Below are 24496 nucleotides of genomic sequence, written 5' to 3'. Positions count from 1 at the left end.
AACCAGCATGCCTCACTGCGTGTGTGATGGAGACTCAGATTGAGAGGAGAACAGCACCCCCCCGCTTGTAGTAACAACTGCAAGCTGAAATATATCTATATACCAGTAATCCGGATTGTGTGTCTTTTTAAAGACACTATATTGTGTGCAATAGCGGCTCTCCCCCTGCTAGTACACCCCTGTACCAGTTTCCAGTGTCTCCCGAATCTCTGGAGGAGCTTCGTGTCCTTGAAGCTGCTTCTTATGCAGAGGAATGCGCCAAAATGCCTCTGGTACCGCTCTGAACATTCGCCCCCTATAATGGTGCTGAAGCCGCTGACCATGTTTATACTGGCCAAGTCTCCCACGGTGTGCAAACCTCACAAATTAGCTAGTTTGTACAATCGCTGCCATTCTGCACAGGGGGCTGAAGCGGGTAACCCCGTGGAGGGTCCTGTCCACCGCCGTGTTACTCACCACTTTTCTTACCTTCAGTCAGTGTTAGGGGTGTGTGGTGTGCTGCGGTTGTGTCCGCCATGGCGCAGTGCCCCACAGAACAACATCCTCTCAGGGCGGTGGTCGTGCAGAGGGGAAGTGGCTCTGACACCTTACAGAGGCAGGTAACCGTCCCCCCTAACTCCCACGGTGCAGGTATACTGTTGCCCAGATAGTATACCTTAAATAACAAGGCTTAAATCAAAACTGAAGAAAATTTCTCCATAGAAAAGTAAAAAAACATAGAGGACATGTACTCGGCACAAAAAATAACCACAGGTGTAAACAGATGGAAAAAGGGGGTGTCGGGCGTTCCGGACTGCCCACTCACCAACCACCTAGCCGAGTACATGTCCTCTTTGTTATTTAACTTTTCTATGGATGTTTTCTTACACTGCGCTGATTTTTAATAAACTGTAACCCCCTTTTCTATGGACTTGGAATCTGGTATTTGGTTCTTTTTCCTGTCACCAGTATAAAGAAACCTTGATGTGAGTGTAACAGCTTAAATCATTGTGAGTGGGGTATACACATCCTTCTTGAACAACCATCACTGGCTGATTTTAGTTGAAAGATACCTTTATGTGTTTTCATCTACACTGATAGTGTGAGTTTGGGTACGCACATGTATATACCCACAACTACATCATTTGGGATTTTTCACATCTAAACTAGGATATATCCATTCAAGAGTGGGTTCCACATAAATATACCATTATGTTTATTTACCATTTCCACTGAGTGAGTACGGTACACCATCTAGAAACTCCTGATTCACTTCATTCAACACATTTTTTGTAGCCACATCAATCTCTATTGTGAATGTATTACACCGTGATGTGTTTTTGTTCTGTTTTATGTTTCCTTTGAGCGTTGATGATTTTACCCAAGATTAAAATCTAGCACAAAGAAGGAACATCTTCATCTCACCTACATTGCTTCCGTCTTACAAGAGGGAAGTATTATTCAGAGCGCTTGCGACTTATCTGTATCCACTATTTTTGTGTATTTCGCTGTGGTATTATGACCTCATGAAATTCACTTTGAAGCAAGAGCCAAGGATAAGGTCACAGTGTAATCTGGATCCGGATTCTCCCACTCTTGTGGAAGAGGAGGCATCGGAGAGTCTGGATCTGGTAAGTACACACACATTTTTACATGGACATTTTTGTTTTATATTGCAGGATATTACACCGGAGCTGGAAGTAGAGCCTTCCATGAGCGAGGCAACTGAAGTGGATGACCCAACCCCAGAGCCACGACCCCCGAAACAGCAGTGGTCATCCAGAAACCCACTTCTGCCCCGCCCAGCTCACAACAGTTCTTTTACTCACAGCAGGAGGTTCTTAATAGGACCCCAGACTTGGAGCAAACTTTTGGCAATTACATCGCGGCGGAGATGCGACTGATGAATGAGGATCAAAAGAAGATCTTCAAGCGCCTGGTTCTTGACGCTACCTCACGTGCAAATAAAGAATCTCTTGATGAGGAGTGTGAGATAACACCACCTGCCAGGCGCTGTCTTCCAAGTGTGCCCCCACCCACATCACCAACCCATGCATTATCTGCTGGGAAACCCTCAACAGATGAGCTGTTTCCGCTGGGACCCATACAGCCCACCCCCTCCTCCCATTCCAGTGCTTCATCCATTGGAACGTACTTAGACATGCTGAGTACACAGTCCTCTGTACTGGACCATCCTTGTTTTTTAAATTTATAATTAAATTTTTTTCAAACTTTTTTTTAGTTGTTTGAAAAATTGTTGTTGCCCTTACCCTAGTCTCTTGCTCCAAGTGATCTGTATTGAGGTCATTAGAACCACAGCGTTGGTTTCTTGACCTCATTGTCCCGGACTTCTGATCATTGTGATCTATGCACTTCTTGTGTTCCTTCTAAAAGCACTGTTCAGAAATCTGCACTTTATCTTCTCTCCCCAATGTATGGTGGCAGCGCTGATATTCTGTGGGATACGCCTGATTCCTCTACTGGTTACTGTTGGCATAGTCCTTGCTATAAAGGCTCTTGTTCTCATTGTAGAGTCAATGAATGAAGACCAGAATTGGTGATTTTCTTCTATTTTTTATATATAAAGTTTTGGGTTTTTTAAAATTGCATTGTTTTTCTTGTTTAATTAATGCTGTCACGATCCAGGTAATTTATCACCATTTCTTACCTTCCAAGTGTCTCCTGATACTGGCCCAGCGTGCCAAGCCTGGATTCCACCTGCGCTGTATGCGTGCAGCACGCTGTGTAACATGGCCTCAGTCTCTCACATGCTAAACTTCAAACAGACTTTCCCTCCAGATTCAAACATGGGCGCAGCCATGTTTGGATTCATCACATGTTGCTTTACAGCCTATCAGCTGCACTCTGGACTCTGCCTGATTACCCAGCCAATACCTGCTTCCCAGCTGGTATAAATATCCTGCATCAAGGCTGCCTAATCATCAGTGCTTTGGTTGTCTAACCTGTACACATGTCTCTCCTGCTTGTGGATTCTTCTGCTTGTATCTCCAGGTATTCCAGCTCCTGTGATCCAGCTCCACTAACAGACCCGCACCTGTTTCCATCCTGCAGTTTAGCCTGACTTCTGCAGTGTTCCAGCATTGCTCCTAATCACTCTCCATGATCAGACACTGGCTTCCTGCTTCCAGTGTTGGTCCTGCTTCACTTCCAGCCTCCAGCGGTGTCCTGGTATCGTTGACAACTTCACCTTTCTGCAGCAACGCTCCCATACGCCACAGTGTACTTACCACGGCCTACCAGCTTTCCACAGTGCTCCTGAGTCGCTGGTATTCTGCTAAGCGGTGCTCCACAGTATCTTCAGTTTTCAACTTCAGCAGTATTCCTATATCGCCTGCATCAGTGACCATCCTACCATTGATCCACAGCGTCCATCGATGCTCACCATCGAACTCTATATCTACAGTGGCGAGTTCTGCACACCTTTTCATTCATACCGGTTCCATCCGGCACTCTCTGCAAATTACCAAGTACCATCTACGTCTGTGCATGTTTGTTGCTCCAGCCTCTGTGCACCATCTGCTGGGCAGTACCAGTTCATAACTCTCCTCAGCGGTTAGCTGTGGCATACGGACTTACCATCTCCAGTTCTAGCAAGGACTCTGTAATATATGTTCTGCAAGCCACAGCACTAATTACCCTGCACTTCTGGGAACTGGCCTGTAACTTACCATTGCACATCTCCTGTGATGTTTTGCATATCAAAGGTGTCTTTAAACTGTGTGTTCAATAAAACTGACTTTACCTTTTACAACTTCATTGTCGTGGTCACGACTTCGGGCAACGGGTAATAGTACTCCTGTATGTCAAAGAACCCGATACTACCTTCCCGGTTTACTCACACATCAGACCCTACATCTTAGGCTTCCCCAGGGCAGCCTCAGCCCTCAGTTGTGACAGTAAGCACTGACCAAGTGGATCCGGCCGGAGACCAGGCCCAAGCGATTAACCCGATGCAACAACTTGCAGCCCGCTTAGAACATCAGGAGGCTGCACAGGGTCAACTTATTCGCTGTCTCCAGGACCTTTCCACCCGGCTGGATGGAATCCAAGTAACCCTCCATGGTTCAGGGGCGTCGAGTGTTCCGACTGCAGTACCTCTGGTGGAAACCCTACCCACCATTCCCGTTTCTGCTCCTCGTCTCCATTTGCTGACACCCGCCATGTTCGATGGTTCCCCTAAAGCCTGTCATGGTTTTATAAATCAGTGTGAAATACACTTTGAGTTCCAGCCTGGCAATTTCCCAACTGACCGCACCAAGGTTGCCTACATCATATCCCTCCTCAGTGGCTCCGCCCTCAATTGGGTATCACCTCTATGGGAAAAATCCAATGTCCTGCACTCCTCATATGCAGATTTCGAGGCAACCTTCAGGCGCATCTTTGACGAACCAGGACATGTGACATCTGCCTCCTCTGATCTCCTCTGGCTACGTCAGGGGACATGGACAGTTGGTCAATATCTGGTACAATTCCAGATCCTAGCGTCCAAACTTTCCTGGAATGATGACACTCTTTATGCAGCCTTCTGGCATGGGTTATCCGAATGAATCAAGGATAAGCTCACTACTAGAGACTTACCTCCAAAACTAGATGAGCTCATATCTCTCTGCACTAAGGGGGTAATTCCAAGTTGATCGCAGCAGGAAAGTTTTTAGCAGTTGGGCAAAACCATGTGCACTGCAGGGGAGGCAGACATAACATTTGCAGAGAGAGTTAGATTTGGGTGGGGTGTGTTCAAACTGAAATCTAAATTGCAGTGAAAAAAACAAGCAGCCAGTATTTACCCTGCACAGAAACAAAATAACCCACCCAAATCTAACCTTCTCTGCAAATGTTATATCTGCCCCATCTGCATTGCACATGGTTTTGCCCAATTGCTAACAAACTTGCTGCTGCGATCAACTCAGAATTACCCCCTAAAGTCGATCCCAGATTCCGTGAAAGGGCGATTGAACAAGGAAGGTCTACACTTCATAAGAATTCTACTGCTACTCGTCAGTCATCTCCGCCTAAACATGAGCCCATGCAGATTAATCACTCTCGTCTGTTTCCTGCAGAGCATAGAAGACATCTATCCGAACATCTATGTCTGTATTGTGCTGCTCCTTTTCATGTCATAAACGCTCGCCCAAAGCATCAGGGAAACTCCAAATCCTAGCCAGTCAAGGAGAGGGCCGGCTAGGAGTAATGAACTCCTCCCCATCTTCATGTGATTGTAATCTTCCAGTTCTGCTTCAAGTTTCTCAGCGCTTCAGGAACCTCATTGCTCTGTAAGACTCTGGAGCAGCTGGGAACTTCATGACTGAGGAATACGTTAAGCGGTGGTCCCTACCCACCGAGAGACTTTCGTCTTCCATATCCTTGACTGCCGAGGATGGCAGCAAGATTTCAGATGCAGTCATTGTCTCAAAACCCTGCCTATCCGTCTGAAGGAAGGAGCTCTTCACTCCAAACTGATTTAATTCCTGGTTATTCCAAAAGCCCTCTCGGTTTGCCCATTAGTTTGGGGGTGATAAGCCGTAGAAAACTTTAGCTTGACTTGAAGTGCCAAACACAGGTTTCTCCAGAATTTGGTTATGAACTGGACACCTCTATCGGAGATAATCTCTTCGGGAAGACCATGTAGTCTAAAGATCTCTTGGATGAAGACTTGAGCCAACTTGGAAGCAGACGGAAGGCTGGTGAGCGGAATGAAGTGAGCCATCTTGGTGAACCAGTCAACTACCACCCAGATGGTATTGTACTTGTTACACTCGGGAATATCTGTAATAAACTCCATTGATAAATGGGTCCACGGATGATGAGGTACAGACAGAGGTACCAGTTGTCCAGTGGGCAACTGGCATGGTACCTTGTGCTGGGCAAACTTAGGGCAGGATGCAATTAACTCTGCTATGTCCTTCAGGGTCGGCCACCAGTATGATCTGGAAACGAATTCAAAGGTTTTCTGAATACCCACATGTCCGGCAAAGCGAGAGGAATATTCCCATTGCAAGAGCTTCCTTCTGAGAGTCGGTTTTATGAGGCTTTTCCCTGGCGGGGGCATAGAGTCAATCCTCATGGTGGAGAATGCCACTGGATCAATAATGGGATGCTTGCCCGTAGATTCAGACTCATTTTCTTGCTCCCAGGAGCAGGAAAGAGCATCAGCCTTGCGATTCTGTGACCCTGGACAAAACAGAAGTTTAAAGTGAAACCTGGAGAAGAGTGCCCACCTGGCTGGATGAGGATTGAGGCATTGGGCGGCTTTCAAGTACAGGAGGTTCTTGTGGTCAGTCAGAATGGTGATAGTATGAGAAGCTCCCTCCAGTAGATATCTCCACTCTCTAGAGCGAGTTTGATAGCTAGAAGTTCCTGATCACCAATGGCGTAATTGCGCTCAGCAGGGGAGAACTTCCATGAGAAGAAGCCACAAGGATGTAAGTGGCCATCATCGGCTCTTTGAGATAGCACTGTGCCCACTCCAACGGAGGAGGCATCCACCTCCAGGGTGAAGGGCGAGCTGGTATCTGGTTGTTTCAGAACTGGAGCAGAGACAAACTTTTGTTTCAGTAGATAGAAAGCTTGAGTAGTTTCTTCCAACCACTTGGAAGGATTGGCACCTTTCTTGGTAAGGGCAGTGACAGGTGCCACAATAGTAGAAAAGTCCCGAATTACCTTCCTGTAATAATTGGCGAACTCCAGGAATCTCTGAACAACTTTGAGTGTCGTGGGTATCGGCCAATCATGAATAGCCTGGAGTTTCTCAGGATCCATCTCTAGTCCTGAAAAGGACACAATGTAACCCAGAAACGGAATAGATTTGATCTCAAAGACACATTTCTCCAACTTGCAATAAAGATGGTTGGCACGGAGACGAGACAGGACCTCCTTGACCCAGAAGCGATGTTCCTCTAGATCATTAGCGAAGATGAAATATCATCGAGTTAGACCACGACATGTCGGTAGAGGATATCTTGGAAAATTTCATTCACAAAGTGTTGAAAAACCGCTGGAGCATTGCTGAGTCCCAAAGGCATGACGAAGTACTCGTAATGTCCATCACGAATGTTAAATGCGGTCTTCCACTCGTCACCCTTCCGAATCCGGATGAGGTTGTACGCACCTCTCATCAGCGGTTAGCTGTGGCATACGGACTTACCATCTCCAGTTCTAGCAAGGACTCTGTAATATATGTTCTGCAAGCCACAGCACTAATTACCCTGCACTTCTGGGAACTGGCCTGTAACTTACCATTGCACATCTCCTGTGATGTTTTGCACATCAAAGGTGTCTTTAAAGTGTGTGTTCAATAAAACTGACTTTACCTTTTACAACTCCATTGTCATGGTCACGCCTTCAGGCAACGGGTAATAGTACTCCTGTATGTCAAAGAACCCGATACTACCTCCCCGGTTCACTCACACATCAGCCCCTACATCTGAGGCTTCCCCAGGTCAGCCTCAGCCCTCAGTTGTGACAAATGGTTGTTAATGCAAATGTAATTTTGTGTAACATATTTTTGTAAAAATCAGAGGGTCAGCGAGACGTTATGGAGCCAATGTATCATTAACTATTTGCTGCTAATTCCCCCCCAAAATACGGACCCCCCAAATGTAAGTAGAAGGGACTGCAGCAGGCATCTCCCACACCTTCATATATGTACATTTCCCGGTGAGGGTCAGGTAAGTTTTTTTTTTTTTTTAAATAAAACAACCCTAATTCCCCTACAAGTAAAAAAAAACCCCCCCAGAACATTTGAATAGACATAATTTATTTAAAACCAACAAATTATAAAACTATTTAATTACACAGAGACCCCACTTCCCCCCGTAATATTATCCCACTATTCAAATGCAATGTCAACATCGGACATAGCCAAAATTGCACCGGAAATCTTTTGCTTTTAAATGACTTTATTTCATATCTTTAATACACAGATTTATGTCTATATTTTAAACTTAAAAAATACTTTACTCTGCACAACAGCCTATGGGGGTCATTCAGATCCATCCGCAATAGCGTCCCGCAGCAGTTTTCCCGGTGGTGGCAAAATGCACATGCACAGCGGCCACACAAACACACACATTGTGGTCATATCCCTGAGGGGAGAATGTGGGCGGGCCGGGACCATTTCCTGGGGGGGGGGGGGGAGGGGGATGTGTGATGTCACATCTGCGATCATCTCTGATTAATCCCCTATAAGCTTCCAGAGTGCACCTCATATCTCATCCTTTCCAAGTTACTACAAATGATATGAGATCGGTAGCAGCACTACTTTCAGGATTATTACACAGAACACACATAAAGGCTGACACAGCAAATAACAGTAACACATACAAGGGATTCATTAGAAATAAGGAAGCATAATCATCATTAAGTCTAATTATCAACTGATTCTGTGCGGAACACATACACCTCTTTACTGCCTCCACCAGCCCCTGGTACTGCACTGTGACCATCCACCCTCTCCCCCCCCCCACACTACTGCCACCCACCCTGTCTCCCCCCACTGCTGTCACCCACCCTGTCTCCTCCCAGTACTGTCACCTGCCCTGTTTCCCCACCACTACTGCCACCACCATCTTACCCTACTACTGCCATCCACCCTGTCTCCCCCCACTACTGCCCCCTACCCTGTCTCCCTGCTCTGACACCTCAGCCCTGCTTGCGGATGTTTACCCACATAGACACTGCCTCCAGCAGCTCTCACTACTGCCACCCACCCTGTCTCCCTCCTCAGCGCTGCTTGGGGACAATATTACCCACTTAGAGACCGCCTCCAGCAGCCCCGCTACTGCACTACTACCACCCACCCTGTCTCCCCGACATCTAAGCACTGCTTGGGAATTTATGGTACTGCTAACAGTCCTTCATCAACAGATGGAAGAAACCCGGGAAGTAAGGAGGCAGAAGCTGCTTCTGGTAACATGGTCATGCAAGGCTGGGAGAGTCTGTGAGATTATTTAATAGAGGGTCTAATTCAGTAAGGATTGCAGATGCTGCTAATTAGCAGAATTTGCAATCCTTTTCCTAGCGTGCTGGGGGCCGCCCATCGCAGCGCAAGGCCACCCAGCATGCTGACCACCGCCTCCCCCTTGAAGCAGAAGATGCGATTGCCTCACAATTACTGCTTCATCATAGAAGTTAGTGAAGCCTCCTGATGCTGCAGCTTAGCTGCACCTGCAGGAGGCCCACCGCATTCTTCTCAATCATGGCAGCTGCACGTGATGTCACACAGCCACCGTGATCATGCCCATTTGTCTGCATCTGCCCTCCATTCACGCTACACTGCCTCCTCCCTGACAATGGAGCATTGCCCACCCACACTCGTGACCGCCTCTGCCTGACAGGCAATCGCATTTTCTGTGGCCCCTCCACAGAAAATGTGGGAGCATGCACAGGATGGGCGCAGTGGATACACCTGCAACTTTTTCTGAATTCTAGTTCTATCACACACTGCGATCCAACCTGATTAGCCCCCGAGTCACCCTCTTCCAGGCAGCCGGTGGAGGGAGTAGAGAATGGTTATGTGGCAGGAACGGGCTGGTTAGGTAACAGCCTGGCTGTTACACTCTGTACAAGCGGTAGTCTATAGGGGTCATTCCAAGTTGATCGTAGCTGGGCTAAATTTAGCACAGCTATGATCATCTTCCCTGACATGCGGGGGAAACGCCCAGCTCAGGGCTAGTACGCCCTTTAGGTCAGTGCCGACCCCCCACACACAAATACAAAAGCATCGTACAGCGGCGATGCTTTTGTACTTCTGGAGTAACTCCCAGCCAGTGCAGCTCCTGCGGCTGGCTGGGAGTTGTTCTTCACTGCCGCCATGGCCTGCCCCCCCCAACGGTCCAGCCACGCCTGCATTGGCCAGAACGCATCCAGCCCCCTCCCTCTGTCTAACAGGCAATCGCTAGGCAACGATGACTGGCATGCGCCGGTGCAGTTCCGACCCGATCGCTGCGACAAACTGCAGTGAGCGATCAGGTCGGAATGACCCCCAAAGTGTGATAATACAAGTACATGTATGACTGTAGGTAGATCGGAGGGAAATAAGTGCTGGAGTCTGGCTATGTTCCTCAGATGAGGATCTGATTGTAGCTGATACCTGATGTCTAAGTGTCACTCCACCATCCAGGACATCAAGATTCCGCACATGGGCCCTCATTCCGAGTTGTTCACTCGCTAGCTGCTTTTAGCAGCATTGCACACGCTAGGCCGCCGCCCTCTGGGAGTGTATCTTAGCGGGTCTGGGACTGAGGGTCGACAGCACAAAGGTCGACACACTTTAGGTCGACGCCAATTGGTCGACACACCTTAGGTCGACATGGAAAAAAGTAGACAGGAACAAGGTCGACATGAATTTTTTATGTTTTTTTGGTGTCGTTTTCTTCGTAGAGTGACCGGGAACCCCAATTAGTGCACCGCGTCCCCTCGCATGGCTCGCCATGCTTCGGGCATGGTGCCTTCGCTCCGCTACCGCTTCGCTCGGCACACTTTACCGTTCCAATCGTAGTCCACGTGGATCGTTAAGTATGAAAAGGTTCAAAAAAAGAAAAAAATCGTGAAAAACTCATGTCGACCTTTTGTCCATGTCGACCTAAGGTGTGTCGACCAATTGGTGTCGACCTAAAGTGTGTCGACCTTTGTGTTGTCGACCTGGAGTCCGGATACCATCTTAGCTTAGCAGAATTGCGAACAAAAGATTAGCAGAATTGCTACTAAATAATTCTTTGCAGTTTCTGAGTAGCTGCGGACCTACTCACGAATTGCGATCAGCTCAGTCTGTTTAGTTCCTGGTTTGACGTCACAAACACGCCCTGCGTTTGGCCCGCGTTTTCCCTGAAACGCCTGCGTTTTTTTGCAAACGCCTGTAAAACGCAGACTTGCCACCCAGAAACTCCCCTTTCCTGTCAATCATTTACCGAACACCAGTGCGACTGAAAAGCGCCGCAGAAGCCACAGCAAAACTGCTAAGTTTTGTGTTAAATAACTAACTAAGCGCATGCGCCCTGCGTGCCTTTCACATGCGCAATTTGCAACTAATTGCAGCATAGCGAAAATCGGCAACGAACGAACTCGGAATGACTCCCATTATCAGCATTTTGTAACTCTGAACCCCCAAGCGCAAGCCTGGTTGGTTCACAAAGTTGAGCCGTAGCCCTGCCCTTTGTTGGTGAGCTTCTATCATAAGGACCTGTTTCACCAGGACTGAGTCACAGCCAACTGGCATCATCCACACTTGGAGATCAGCTAGACATTTAGGATTAGTACTGGGTTCTCAGTACCCAGAGCAAAAGACAGATCTGCATAACAGTGGTAGATGAGGGCATGACATCTGATTATTTCACCCTGCGGTAGCATGTATTATTGCAAAAAGCATAGGAGATAGGATAAGAACCTTGAAGAACAACGCCTGGCAATGATAAGTATACTCCAGAAGATTAAAATACCTTCTCACCTGACTGACTTCTCTGATGTGTAACAAGTTGTGATTTTCATGTAAAACATTTCCCACACTCAGAACATGGAAATGGCTTCTCACCTGTGTGACTTCTGTGATGTATAACAAGTTGTGATTTCCGTGTAAAACATTTCCCACACTCAGATCAAGAAAGAGGCTTCTCACCTGTGTGACTACTCTGATGTCTAACAAGATCTGATTTTTGTGCAAAACATTTCCCACACTCAGAACATGGAAATGGCTTCTCACCTGTGTGACTTTGCTGATGTCTAACAAGAGATGATTTGTGTGCAAAACATTTCCCACACTCACAGCATGGAAATGGATTCTCACCTGTGTGACTTTGCTGATGTCTAACAAGATGTGATTTCTGTGTAAAACATTTCCCACACTCAGAGCAAGAAAATGGCTTCTCACCTGTGTGACTTCTCTGATGTTTAACAAGATTTGATTTGCGTACAAAACATTTCCCACACTCAGAACATGGAAATGGCTTCTCACCTGTGTGACTTCTGTGATGTATAACAAGAGCTGATTTGTGTTGAAAACATTTCCCACACTCACAGCATGGAAATGGACTCTCACCTGTGTGACTTTGCTGATGTGTAACAAGATGTGATTTCTGTGTAAAACATTTCCCACACTCAGAGCAAGAAAATGGCTTTGCACCTGTGTGACTTCTCTGATGTATAACAAGATCTGATTTGTGTGCAAAACATTTCCCACACTCAGAACATGGAAATGGCTTCTCACCTGTGTGACTTCTGTGATGTATAACAAGAGCTGATTTGTGTTGAAAACATTTCCCACACTCACAGCATGGAAATGGATTCTCACCTGTGTGACTTTGCTGATGTCTAACAAGATGTGATTTCTGTGTAAAACATTTCCCACACTTAGAGCAAGAAAATGGCTTTGCACCTGTGTGACTTCTCTGATGTTTAACAAGATCTGATTTGTGCGCAAAATATTTCCCACACTCAGAACATGGAAATGGCTTCTCACCTGTGTGACTTCTCTGATGTATAACAAGTTGTGATTTCCATGTAAAACATTTCCCACACTCAGAGCAAGTAATTGGATTCTCACCTGTGTGACTTCTGTTATGATTAATAAGATCTGATTTTTGTGCAAAACCTTTCCCACACTCAGAGGAAGAAAATGGCTTTCCACCTGCGTGACTTCTCCGATGTTTAACAAGATGTGATTTTTGTGCAAAACATTTCCCACACTCAGAACATGGAAATTGTTTCTCACCTGTGTGACTTCTCTGATGTGTAACAAGAGCTGATTTGTATGTAAAACATTTCCCACACTCAGAACATGGAAATGGCCTCTCCCTTGCCTTAGCTGGCTGATGGGTAATAAGCTCTGTGTTCTGTGTAAAACATTTGGCATCTATAGAACAGGGAAACACTGTATCTACTGTCAGAGCTATAACAGATGCACCAATATCAGAGTGATCAGGAGAACATTTCCCAGGATCAGAGGGATCAGCTGACAAAGCTGGATGTATAATTGGGGTAATGGGGTTAGCGCCTGGAGAATCCTGTCTACTGTCATTATCTTTTATGTCACAATCCGGGGATAACATTAGATGTCCTTCTGAGATATTCCTGCTTGTGTGTCCATCTGCTGGAAATAAAATACATTATGGAAATGTGACATTTTCTGTAACAATATTAATCTTGTAAACAATAGGAGAAGACGACTCTCTGAGACACTTAATTGTAAATGTGTGTGTATAATAAAACAACTTTTAATGAAAGCTTTATAATATTGTGTCTCAGACTATCATTGTGTCCACCCTCCTGAGAACACTCACAATAACAAATGTAATATTATAAGACTTAGATATATCTCTCTCTTGTACTGGTAACTAACCATGAAGTATAAATGGAGATGTAGTCACTCGCCAAGTCCTATGTCAGCACCAATGTAAAACAATGGATGGGGAACATATCGTATGAATTGGAGATTCTAGATGAACAATAACATCAGTCATATGAGCTGATGGATCAGAGAAATGTCTCCTAACGTTACTCCTGGAAGCATTGGTAAGGTAGCATTCCTTTATGTGTGTGCTCATACGCTGGTAAGCCTGTACATGTGTTACTCACCCTTATATAAAGGTATATTGCTACAGCAGAGTAGGTGTGGAACAAGGTACTTTACATGCAATACACCATATGATACCCTGTAATCATCATCTGCTAGGTTATAATCCACTGTTACACCCCCATCATCAGTGTTTTACCTCTATTCTCTCACTAGTAATAAGGATGATGGTGGTCATTCCGAGTTGTTCGCTCTGTATTTTTCTTCGCAGCGATTTTCCGCTTATTGCGCAATGTTCGCACTGCGACTGCACCAAGTAAATTTGCTATGCAGTTAGGTATTTTACTCACGGCTTTTTCATCGTTCTGGTGATCGTAATGTGATTGACAGGAAGTGGGTGTTACTGAGCGGAAACTGGCCGTTTTATGGGTGTGTGTGAAAAAACGCTACCGTTTCTGGGAAAAACGCGGGAGTGGCCGGAGAAACGGAGGAGTGTCTGGGCGAACGCTGGGTGTGTTTGTGACGTCAAACCAGGATCGACGAGCACTGAACTGATCGCAGATGCAGAGTAAGTCTGGAGCTACTCAGAAACTGCTAAGAAAGGTCTAATCGCAATATTGCAAATCAGTCGGTCGCAATTTTAAGAAGCTAAGATTCACTCCCAGTAGGCAGCTTGCGAGCGAACAACTCGGAATGAGGGCCGATGTGTGTACGGTAAGTATGATACAGAGAATTAAATATCAGAATCTATACAGCTGCCGCCATACTTCTGCTTCTCATACGTGTGCTACTGGCAGCAGTGAACATCTGAGGGAGAGTGAAGGGAAGACAGCAGAGTCTGATGAGAAAGAGATTGGATCTGCCTTTGCAGTGCTGTACCACACTTGTCACCCCTGTTAGTATATAAAAATAAGATTTTAATCCTACCGGTAAATCTTTTTCTCCTTGTCCGTAGAGGATGCTAGGGACTCCGTAAGGACCATGGGGTATAGATGGGCTCCGCAGGAGATATGGGCACTCTAAAGAACTTTTAGTATGGGTGTGCACTGGCTCCTCCCTCTATGCCCCTCCTCCAGACCTCAGTTAGAGAAACTGCCCAGAGGAGATGGACAATATGAGGAAAGGATTTTGTTAATCTAAGGGCAAGATTCATACCAGCCCACACCAAACACACCGTATAACCTGGAATGTACGCAACCAGTTAACAGTATGAACAAAAACAGCATCAAAGACCAATTCCATAACATAACCCTTATGTAAGCAACAACTATATACAAGCCTTGCAGATTTAGTCCACACTGGGACGAGTGCCCAGCATCCTCTACGGACTAGGAGAAAAATATTTATTGGTAGGTTTAAAATCTTATTTTCTCTTACGTCCTAAAGGATGCTGGGGACTCCATAAGGACCATGGGGTTTATACCAAAGCTCCCAAAAGGGCGGGAGAGTGCGGATGACTCTGCAGCACCGATTGAGCAAACGCGAGGTCCTCGTCAGCCAGGGTATCAAACTTGTAGAATTTAGCAAAAGTGTTTGAACCCGACCAAGTAGCTGCTCGGCACAACTGTAAAGCCGAGACGCCTCAGGCAGCCGCCCAAGAAGAGCCCACCTTCCTAGTGGAATGGGCCTCTACCGAATTTGGTAACGGCAATCCCGCCAAAGGAATCTTATTTCTCCGTCGTTCACATCCGGAACGAAGACTGCTAATATAGCGTTTACCAGTCTTTCCACCCAGTTGAAAACTTTTTCGGCTTCTGCCATTGCCGCTTTGCTCCTTGTTCCGCCCTAGCGGCTTACTTACACCACTGCTGTCAAGTCATCCGACAGAATTAACATGGGCAGATCACAAAGCATATGTTCATTGAAAGTAGCTCTTAATTCAAGAAAGCTTATTGCAGACAAACTTCCCAGCTTTACCTTTTCCTCTGGAAATACTTCCCTTGCAAGGACTGCTCCCCAGTCTCGGAGATCTGCATACATGGACACCAGGATCTCATCCTGGATTCCGAACCTTCGTCCCTCTGTCAAAGTCAAAAACTATCATGATTCACATGCCTTGTACTAACCCCTCATGCACATGCCCGCTGCTCGTACACTCAGTCTGACGTGCGTGCACATATCCGCAATTTGCGTAAGATCGCTCCGGCGATCACGCGCCTGGTATGCGCATTTACGGTAGAGTTTGTGAGCGTGTATCGGGCGACTCGATCGTAGCATATTTAACCCAAATAGTGTATATTGTAGATAATATTCCCCTAGACCATGTCAGCGAGTATGTTTAGTTTAAACTGTTCCTGGACAGAGAGATTCCTCTTTGCATGATAGGAAGGGTCAGATAAAGGTTGAAAGGTGGTGTCTAGTATCCAGCTGTAGGGTATTTTAAGGGTAACATTCTGATGTTAGTTAGGAAAAGATCGCTCGCTCCTGCGTATAGTTATGTACAAAAGTAGATTATGGACATTAATTGTATTTGCTGTTCATTATCCATGCGGCGGGAATCCTGAGGATACCTCCCACCAGAGCAGTTGGGGAAAGACACAGCCCACCTGTTCAAATCCACCTATGACCTTTGCTATAATGTGGAGACATTCCTGTGTCCAATGAACAATGAGATTATAGGGACCATTGTATTGTGAAAGTATGTTGTGTATATAAAGACCACCATTGCCTGGCCAGACACTCACTCTCTCTGAAGGCTTTCTCCCTGAATGCTGAGGGTTGGATCCAGGACGCGCTTGCGAATCATCCCCCCGTATGTATTATTCTCTGTAGCCATTTTGTTATCCATTTTGTTTGCCATTTATGTTCTCATTTGTTCACTCTTGTTTGCGATCGTTCGCTATTTCTCTGTTATTGTGTTAGATTTTGATGTTAGTTTGTAGTGTATAACTTGTATTGTGTTTTTTTCCTTTTCTCTAAACCATCCACGGCAGTGTTAGAGCTACTGTGATTTTTAAATCCAAATCAGGTCTTGTGTTTTCACTCCTACGCAAAGGGCTCTCTTAGCATCTTAATCGCTCATAAAGTATACACATTGTTAAAGGTTTTAAGCGTTGCATCATTACAGTATTTGGCTATTAAGGTTTAGAGCATAAGCATATTCTTACTGTGGTTTTAATAATAAGGTTTAAAGGTTATCAACTGTGTGTGCGCTCGCTGTGGATATTCATTAAAAACTCAGCGCAGCATGTGTACGCCAAGTGCGTACCACGTACGGTACTCCGTACGCAAACAGCGTGCAAAGTGCGTAGCACGTGCACGTGGTCTAACGGCCATAGCGGCTCAAAGGTAATAGTATATAGCTTAATATTTAAAGGTGATATTTGACATTATCAATTGGGGGCAATCGTCCGGGCCTCCTCATATCCACAGCCTAGCAGGACAAGGCAGACTTTTATCTATCAGCAAAGGGTGGGAAGGTAGTATCCCGTTAGCCGTTTTGTGGTCGGGGATACATTGATGCTGATTAGATAAGCGTCTGCTCCGCTTGGTTTGAAGGGATGCTGGTGGGATTCGGAAGGTAAGAACGCAAAGCTATTTTTAAAGTCTGTGAATTTCTGAATACAAGCATACACCTGTACTCTGCATATCTGATTATATTGTTGCAAAACAAGGTTCAAATGAGTCATATTGTGTTTGATTCAGATTGGATTGCTTACCTGTTTAAGTAGGTTTAAACGTATATTTAAAAGTTGCTGCAAAAGCCTTGATATAGTGTTGTTGTTTTTTTTAACTCAGGCCTAAAAATAACTTCAGGGGCTTGCATGGTGATTTTTTTGTGACAAAGGAAGCCACATGGTCTGTCCTCCATTTTGTGTAACCCTCATGGATGTGGAAGGGGGAGGAGCAGCGGCCATTTTGGGAAGGTCGTTTTTTTTCTAAATGGCTGAATTTCAGTCTGCTCAGGAATAATCAGCCGTCATTGGTCAAAAAGAAATCACCATTTATGAGTTACCAATGCATTTATTTAACCCATGCCATAGTCAATTACAAATAGATTCAGATGGGGCTTAATAAAAGTTAATAGTAAGATGAATATTTGATGTAAGAACCACATACAGATAAACAAAGTTTTTTTTCACTTTACCTCTAGGATTCAGTTAAACTCTGCTTGTTGTAAAATAGCCATTGCAATGCAAATTAACCTGTGTGGCTGCTTTTTCCTGGCAGTGAAAAACCACCTTCACAGACAGTCAAAAGCACATTCATATGCAAATTAGAAGCACTTAATGAGTAAATGAGTCTCAGGAGACCAGTGAATGGTACATAGATATAATATTATAATTATGTGTATGTGTTTATATCAATGTATGTTCTGCAAGATAGCTATCCAATATGAATCATACTATTGGAAGCATTGATTAGAGTAATTTAGACCTGTATTTTGTGTATTCTGCATATCTATTCGCTTGTTGCCATTAGCATTGATTATTAGATACATTTTGACCTGTGCTGAGAAATTTGTTGCTATTTAGTTAAAAATATAAAGTAATATTTAAGGGAGTACATGTAAAACACACACGCAGCCTGGCCCAGTTATAAAGGTTTATACAGGAGATACTGTGTGGTGTGGGTAAGCGATTATAGTTAAAAATCGTTTACATTTATAGAAGCATGTTATTTGTATTGCTGCAGACGTATCCGGCCTGTGTACACGTGTCTCGGGCAACGTGCGAGACTGCGTACGCAACGCATAGGCCTACACACGTGGCATATTTTACGCAACGTGCACACAGATACGCCCACAAAATACAAATCACACAATAGCATTGTTTTAGTTTAGGCGATACGGTAGCCACGCGATAAAAGCACAAATTTGTTCAGTTTCCAATATTTAGTTTAAATACCTTACTTTACTGTAGTACCTCTGGGGAGAGCTATCAGTTAACAGGAAATTATTTTTCTGATCAGAAAACTATAGAATGATAGTGTGGGCTGAAAAAGGTATGAGTGTATTGAATCCCACTTGGTGGTCTTGGTGAAACTTGGTGAAGCACGGTCTAGGTGAAAACGTGCGAGCACGGTTTTGGTGAACACGTGCGACGGAGTGTGATAAAAGTTATCGTGGTATTACGATCCGGCTGTTGTGGAGCACAGTAGGGAGACTCCAATGATCCTACCATTTATAGACAACAAGTGTCTATAAGTGGTACGATTGGACCGCACGGTTGTAGGTGTAAACCCGTGACGCAACGTGATATGAGGTTGCATATTCATGCGTAAATTGCCCTCATACGTGTTGTAGGGAGCACATGCAAGCGTGATTTGTGTAAAATAAAGGTAGGGAATTTTTGCTGGTCTCTCAGGAAAATCCCTAGAGGTAGGTCCTGCAACGACTACACGAGTCTGCTAGAAGGCGGACTGGGGATACTCGGAGCAGAAGAAGCTGGTGGAAGAGCTTGGAGAACTTCCACCATAGACTACTGTGTTTGGTGCATTTTAGGAAGTTTTTCTGTGTTAAAAAGGTCCACAATGGAAGCCAAGTGCACAACACAGGGACGTTACTCCGCCAGGGTTCAGGCAGAGAATTTCAGACCCAGGGGGTCAGCTCGGTGAGTAATGTGGGGGAAGTATGGTCCCCACACTGAGACCTTTTGTGATGAATGGACACGAATGACTGTGGGGGATAAAGCACCATTTCCTGGTATAGGTAGTTTTAACTCAGAGGTATTGCATAATCTAAAGTTTAGGATCTGTCTCACAAAGTCCCAAAAACAAAGGGTCAGACACACAAACTGTTTACATTTATGGCAACGAGAGAGTGATATACAGAGGGAATTAGCTTACACAGCTGGTTCCAACCCTAGCAGGAAACTGATGGCAACTGGAGAAACAATGGCTACAGAGAATGGCATACTGGGATATGATGATAATAGTGCACTTAATAAATGTATTAATGACAATAAGAGTAAACGTAATAAATGTGTTAATGACGATAGGAGTAAAACTGATAAATGTACAAATTCTAACCCGTGCAAGTTGCACCCCATGTTAAACTTCCCTCAGGATTACAAGCAAGAAAGTGAGCCCAGCACGATGTCGGCACTTTCTCCAGCAGCCACCATACAAGACACCCAGGTGGGCACAGCCCAATCGGTAAAGGCAGTAGTAAAGCCCCCTAACTGAGGGTCAGGTGAGGTCGTGTCCACAGTTAAGTACGGTATTGTATATTATGCACAGACAATTGCACCTCACATTGTAGAATCAACCCAGAGTGATGTGATTGAACTTAATCCTGTCAGGGTGATCGCAGTCCCAAATGGAAAGACTGACGCTCAGGGAGTCACTCCAGTCAGGAACATTGCAATGCATTGCCCCTGGTCCCGGACAGAATTAAGGACAATTACTTCTGAATTTCCTGATCCCAGGAAAGATCCAGCCGCATGCCAAAGGTTTATTAAAGAACTAGGTAATGCCGCTGAACCCCATAATAAAGATTGGCGGACATTGCTAAGGGTATGTCTACCCTCCAATATTGACCCTGCAAAATTCATCACTGATTGTAAGTTAGGACCAGAAGTACCTCCCACTGAGGAATACAATCAGGAGAATGTTAAACAGATCAATCTGCAGTTAGGATTATATTTCCCAACTGTTGTCAAGTGGAACAAAATTTTCTCCATTAGACAAAAAGAAGGTGAAACTGCTTCTGATTATTTCCATCGAGCATTAGAGGAAATGGCTAGATACACTGGGATCGCGGACATTGAGGAAAGTGTACATCATAGAGAGGTAGCGGTGTCCGTATTAATGGAAGGTTTAAAAGAAGTGTTGAGAACAAGGGTACAGACCACTCAACCTAACTGGAGAGGTATCTCGGTGGCTGCATTAAGGGAGTCCGCTATCGAGCATGACCGTAATATCCAAAGAACCAGGGAAGCACAGGGAGAGCGGTTGATGGTGATGAGCATCCAAGCACTAGAAGAGACATCAAATCGACCAAAACCCCCAGCCCCTGGCAATGGAGGAAGCCAAGGGTTTGTTATCTGTGTAAAAGGGAAGGGCATTATGCCAGCAACTGTAACAGCACACATAAAGTCAGACCTCCTAGACAAGAACACGATCAAAGTTATGACACACTGTATGACACACGTAATTGTAATCAGGGATCATATAGGAAAAATTTTGGGCCGCACCTGTAATTTGCAGCCAGTGAAGTTGATTGTTAGTCTTGATAGTAAGCCTCAGGTTACGGTCGATGTAATTGGTAGGTTATTCCTTGTAGACACAGGGGCGGCCAGGTAAACTCTGTGATTTATCTTTAAATATTTCCTTTTCATCTCTGACGTTCACCAGCAGAACTACAGCTCAAACGTCACATGACCACTTGGTCTTTTCAGAGGTCTACCCAACCCCAGTATATCTTACCAGCATCATTGTGCCTGGCCACGCACAGAGGGTGGAGAGTGGAAATACTGGTGGGGGAGACTGTGCAGAGATACCGATAGACATTTTGATGTGACAGCCTGATGGTGAACGGAAATCTGACAATTTTTCTCCTTTTCTATTGTTCTATCTCTTTTTGTTCTCCCATGTTTTACGGATGGTATGTCACACAACAGTTAGACAAATGGTAATGCAAGATTTATGCTCCTTACAGAAAGATCGCTGATTCGGAAAGAATATCGTATCACTGAAGTGTTCATTTTGGGAAGACTGAGAGGCAGCACTGTTGAGACGGCATCTGAGCAAGAAGAACAAAGAGACTAGAGGACAATTATCGTAACAATTTTCTTTCCCTTCAATTATTTTCTTTACCCCCATTACCACTCTTTCTTTCTCCTCCTGCAAGATGGACTTGCCCCAAGAGACTGCATTCCGTGTTTTCCTGTTGACCCTGTTGTTGACCAGAGCAGTCTGTTTCGGTAAGAGTACCAGAGAGGTCGAGAAAGGATCTGGAATAGGTTCTGATGACCAGGACGGATTCGTAGAATTCCAAGAGCAACACAATCACAGAGTAAAGGCGAGTATCAGAAAACGATCTGGTAGCCATGACACTAAGAGACATTGTGAACGATTGTTAGCTGAAGAGAATTGTATCTGTAGGAATTGTGAAAACATAGTTGAGGACGGGTGCATCCAGAGATGTCAGTCCAGTCTTAATATCAACATGGACCGTCATCCATTGAGTCACTATCACTCATTAGTGGGTAAGGTTTTAAACCAAACAGAATGCTGGGTGTGCTCACAAGTACCTCAAGGTCATAGAAAGTCAGGACTAGTGCCATACGCTTTAATGATAGATGAGGTACTTGAATTAAGGGTTGGGAGACCGGTGGACAATAAATTTAATATTTCTAGGCTTCCTAGTTTGAAGCTCCACCAATATCATGTGGATAAGTCCTTAATATGTTTTAATATTTCCAATCCCCGAAAGCTGGGAAATTGGGAAGTGACATGGAACAACCGAACCATGGCATTTTCACACGAACCATGGCATTTTCACACAGAGCCGATAGAATGGCCATAGACCCAGAGCTTATACGCCAAATAGCCAACGGTGAGAGATATTTTCAGTATAGGTACACTCTAGGAAGTAGGACCATGCGAGTTGGAGAAGTATCACCAGGATACTGTGCACATATCATACAGCCTGATACGTGTACTAGACAAATGACAGAGTAAGGGATAGGATTTTTCACCTGGAAGGTTTGTAATATGGTGATGTCATATGTCCTCCCCGATGATGCACATTTCATATGTGGGAGGAAGGCGTATAAGTGGCTTGCCCTAAACTCAGAGGGATTGTGTTACATTGGAAGAGAGCTGCCGGAAGTAATGACCATTACCCATGAAAAGATGAAAGACGTTCACCGAAATGCTCAAGCTCCTTACACTCACACTCACTACAAACACATTGTAAAGAGACACCTTATAGATAGGACAGAGCATGCAGCCTCTGATTTGATCCACAAATCCACCAGGATTCAACTCCTACTCGCGCTAGATATCACCCGTACCGCCAGAGGAGTTATAAATTTTAGGTATATTCATGCGCTAGCGAACCTGATAGACAATATCACCGAGATGTATGATGACACCTTCAGGTATACTGGGAGAGAATTGCAAGCTTACAAAACGGAACTGATCCAGCACAGGATGGTTCTCAATTACATCACAGCGGTGTCAGGCGGGTATTGTGTCACCCTAGCAACTCAGTATGGTGTGAAGTGCTGTACATATATCACAAACAGCACTGATGACCCAACTGAGGTTATAGATCAAAAGATGGACGATATCTTGCAATTGAAGTGGGAGTTCCAAAGGAGACACAACCTTACCCTTGCTGCTGTGGGTAATGAACTGACCGGCTGGATATCATGGTTGAACCCACGCAATTGGTTATCAGGTTTAGGAGAATGGGCTCAAAATGTTATCGTGAATGTAGGAAAATTTCTCTTGTGTATCCTAGGAGTTGTCATAATGATTGGTTTGATATTCAGATGTGTTCGGATTTTAATGCACTGCAAGCGCAGTACCAAATTAATGAGTTTGAGGAGCGAGGGCATTGTAATAACTAGTTTAATTTATGACCCATCAATCGAGACAATGTTGTGATAAGACGTGATTCCACAGTCCGTTTCTTTCACCCGTTTCTCCTTTGTTTTTCTCCAAGGTAAAAAGACATCCACTCGGAAGAAGATTTTGATGCACATCTCTACAGACCATTGATGAACTTTTTCACAGACATTTGATGAACTTTTAGAGACTTTAACTTTCTATGGACACTTGAAAAACTTTGCTTACCACTTACAGCAAAGATACCGCAATCCGGACAAGACGTCAACAAGACTTCAACAGACGCCCGAGGACGATCACATACATTATCATATGAATGCATTTATAACGCATGTTTCTTATCTGCATCTCTACGATCTTCAGGTAGTGACACACATAGACAACAGGTGATATAGGCACATATATTAGCACTCACATATTATCCCCCTTCATGTATCATCAACTAATGTGCACCCCATTTGTTAGAACTAAAAGCCAAAAAGAGCTCGGTAGAGTTTGTTAGCCCACTTACAGACCCTTAATACGGGATAAGAAGGATTCAATGTATACTTCGCAATACCTCGAAGCTTATTTTAGAACATGTACGGTACGATGATACATGACCCCTCAGACATGAATTTCATACATACATGCTTTTACTATCACACTAGGTCATACATTTCCCACCTTCTCCTCTCCTCCCTACACCCAATCATTTATAGATATTTCATATGTATTGTATATTTTTCTGCTTAATTGTTTAGATAGTGGCAGTTATTGTTGACTGCCAAAGTCGAAAAATATCATGATTCACATGCCTTGTACTAACCCCTCAACGGTAATAGTATATAGCTTAATATTTAAAGGTAATATTTGACATTATCACCTCTAGGAGTGAGAACTGAGAAGACACCACAGGAGCAATATCCTGGCCATTAGGATTATATTCCGGCACCTGTGCAAGTGAGATCCGGACCACATTTCCAACTGGCCCCGTGAAAACCACTCTGGCATTTGACCTGCTCACCGAAAAGGCCTCTTAGGCCGCACCATCTTCTTCATCAACGGAACATATTGATGGATTGTCACTGCAAATCTGATCTGACTCCGTATCCTCAGACCTCTTTCCACAAGAACACACGGAACTTCAACCGTTCAGTATCTACTCTGATACCCACCTCCGACGTCTACGTCGTTGGGAAAACAGCCTTCCCCTGTGTTGAAGAGCAGTCAGAGAGAAACAACGATTTGCACTTGTGTCTTGACCTCACCTTAAACAGGAGAGTGTCCCAGTACAGAATATCAATGGCTCTCACTAGTGAAAGAATACCATCCTACTGCCATCACTCCGGTGAAATGGCAAAGACAGTCCTGGATATCAACACAGGTAAGCTGAATGCGGAGAAAAACGCATTTAAACCCCTTTCTACCGTTACGTACTGGAGCTCCCTGGCCTGAGAGATTCCATCCTGCAGTTCAACTTCGTAAGGAGAAATC

General features: G+C 44.8%; 1 protein-coding gene and 1 pseudogene across 1 annotated transcript in view; one reads left to right on the top strand and one right to left on the bottom strand.

The window, feature by feature from the left end:
- The window catches only part of LOC134983410 (paternally-expressed gene 3 protein-like), a 143797-nt gene that overhangs the window by 19327 nt on the left and 99974 nt on the right, over window positions 1–24496 (top strand). The window contains 1 exon segment of the mRNA XM_063949100.1: window positions 1659–1853. Within this exon segment, the coding sequence (XP_063805170.1) occupies window positions 1659–1853 (195 nt within the window).
- LOC134983390 (zinc finger protein OZF-like) lies at window positions 10651–13075 on the bottom strand (annotated as a pseudogene).

This window comes from Pseudophryne corroboree (assembly GCF_028390025.1).
Source record: "Pseudophryne corroboree isolate aPseCor3 chromosome 3 unlocalized genomic scaffold, aPseCor3.hap2 SUPER_3_unloc_14, whole genome shotgun sequence".
Taxonomy (NCBI): Eukaryota; Metazoa; Chordata; class Amphibia; order Anura; family Myobatrachidae; genus Pseudophryne; species Pseudophryne corroboree.
The sequence above is the reverse complement of the archived record's forward strand: the minus strand, read 5'-3'. Positions and strand labels throughout refer to the sequence as shown.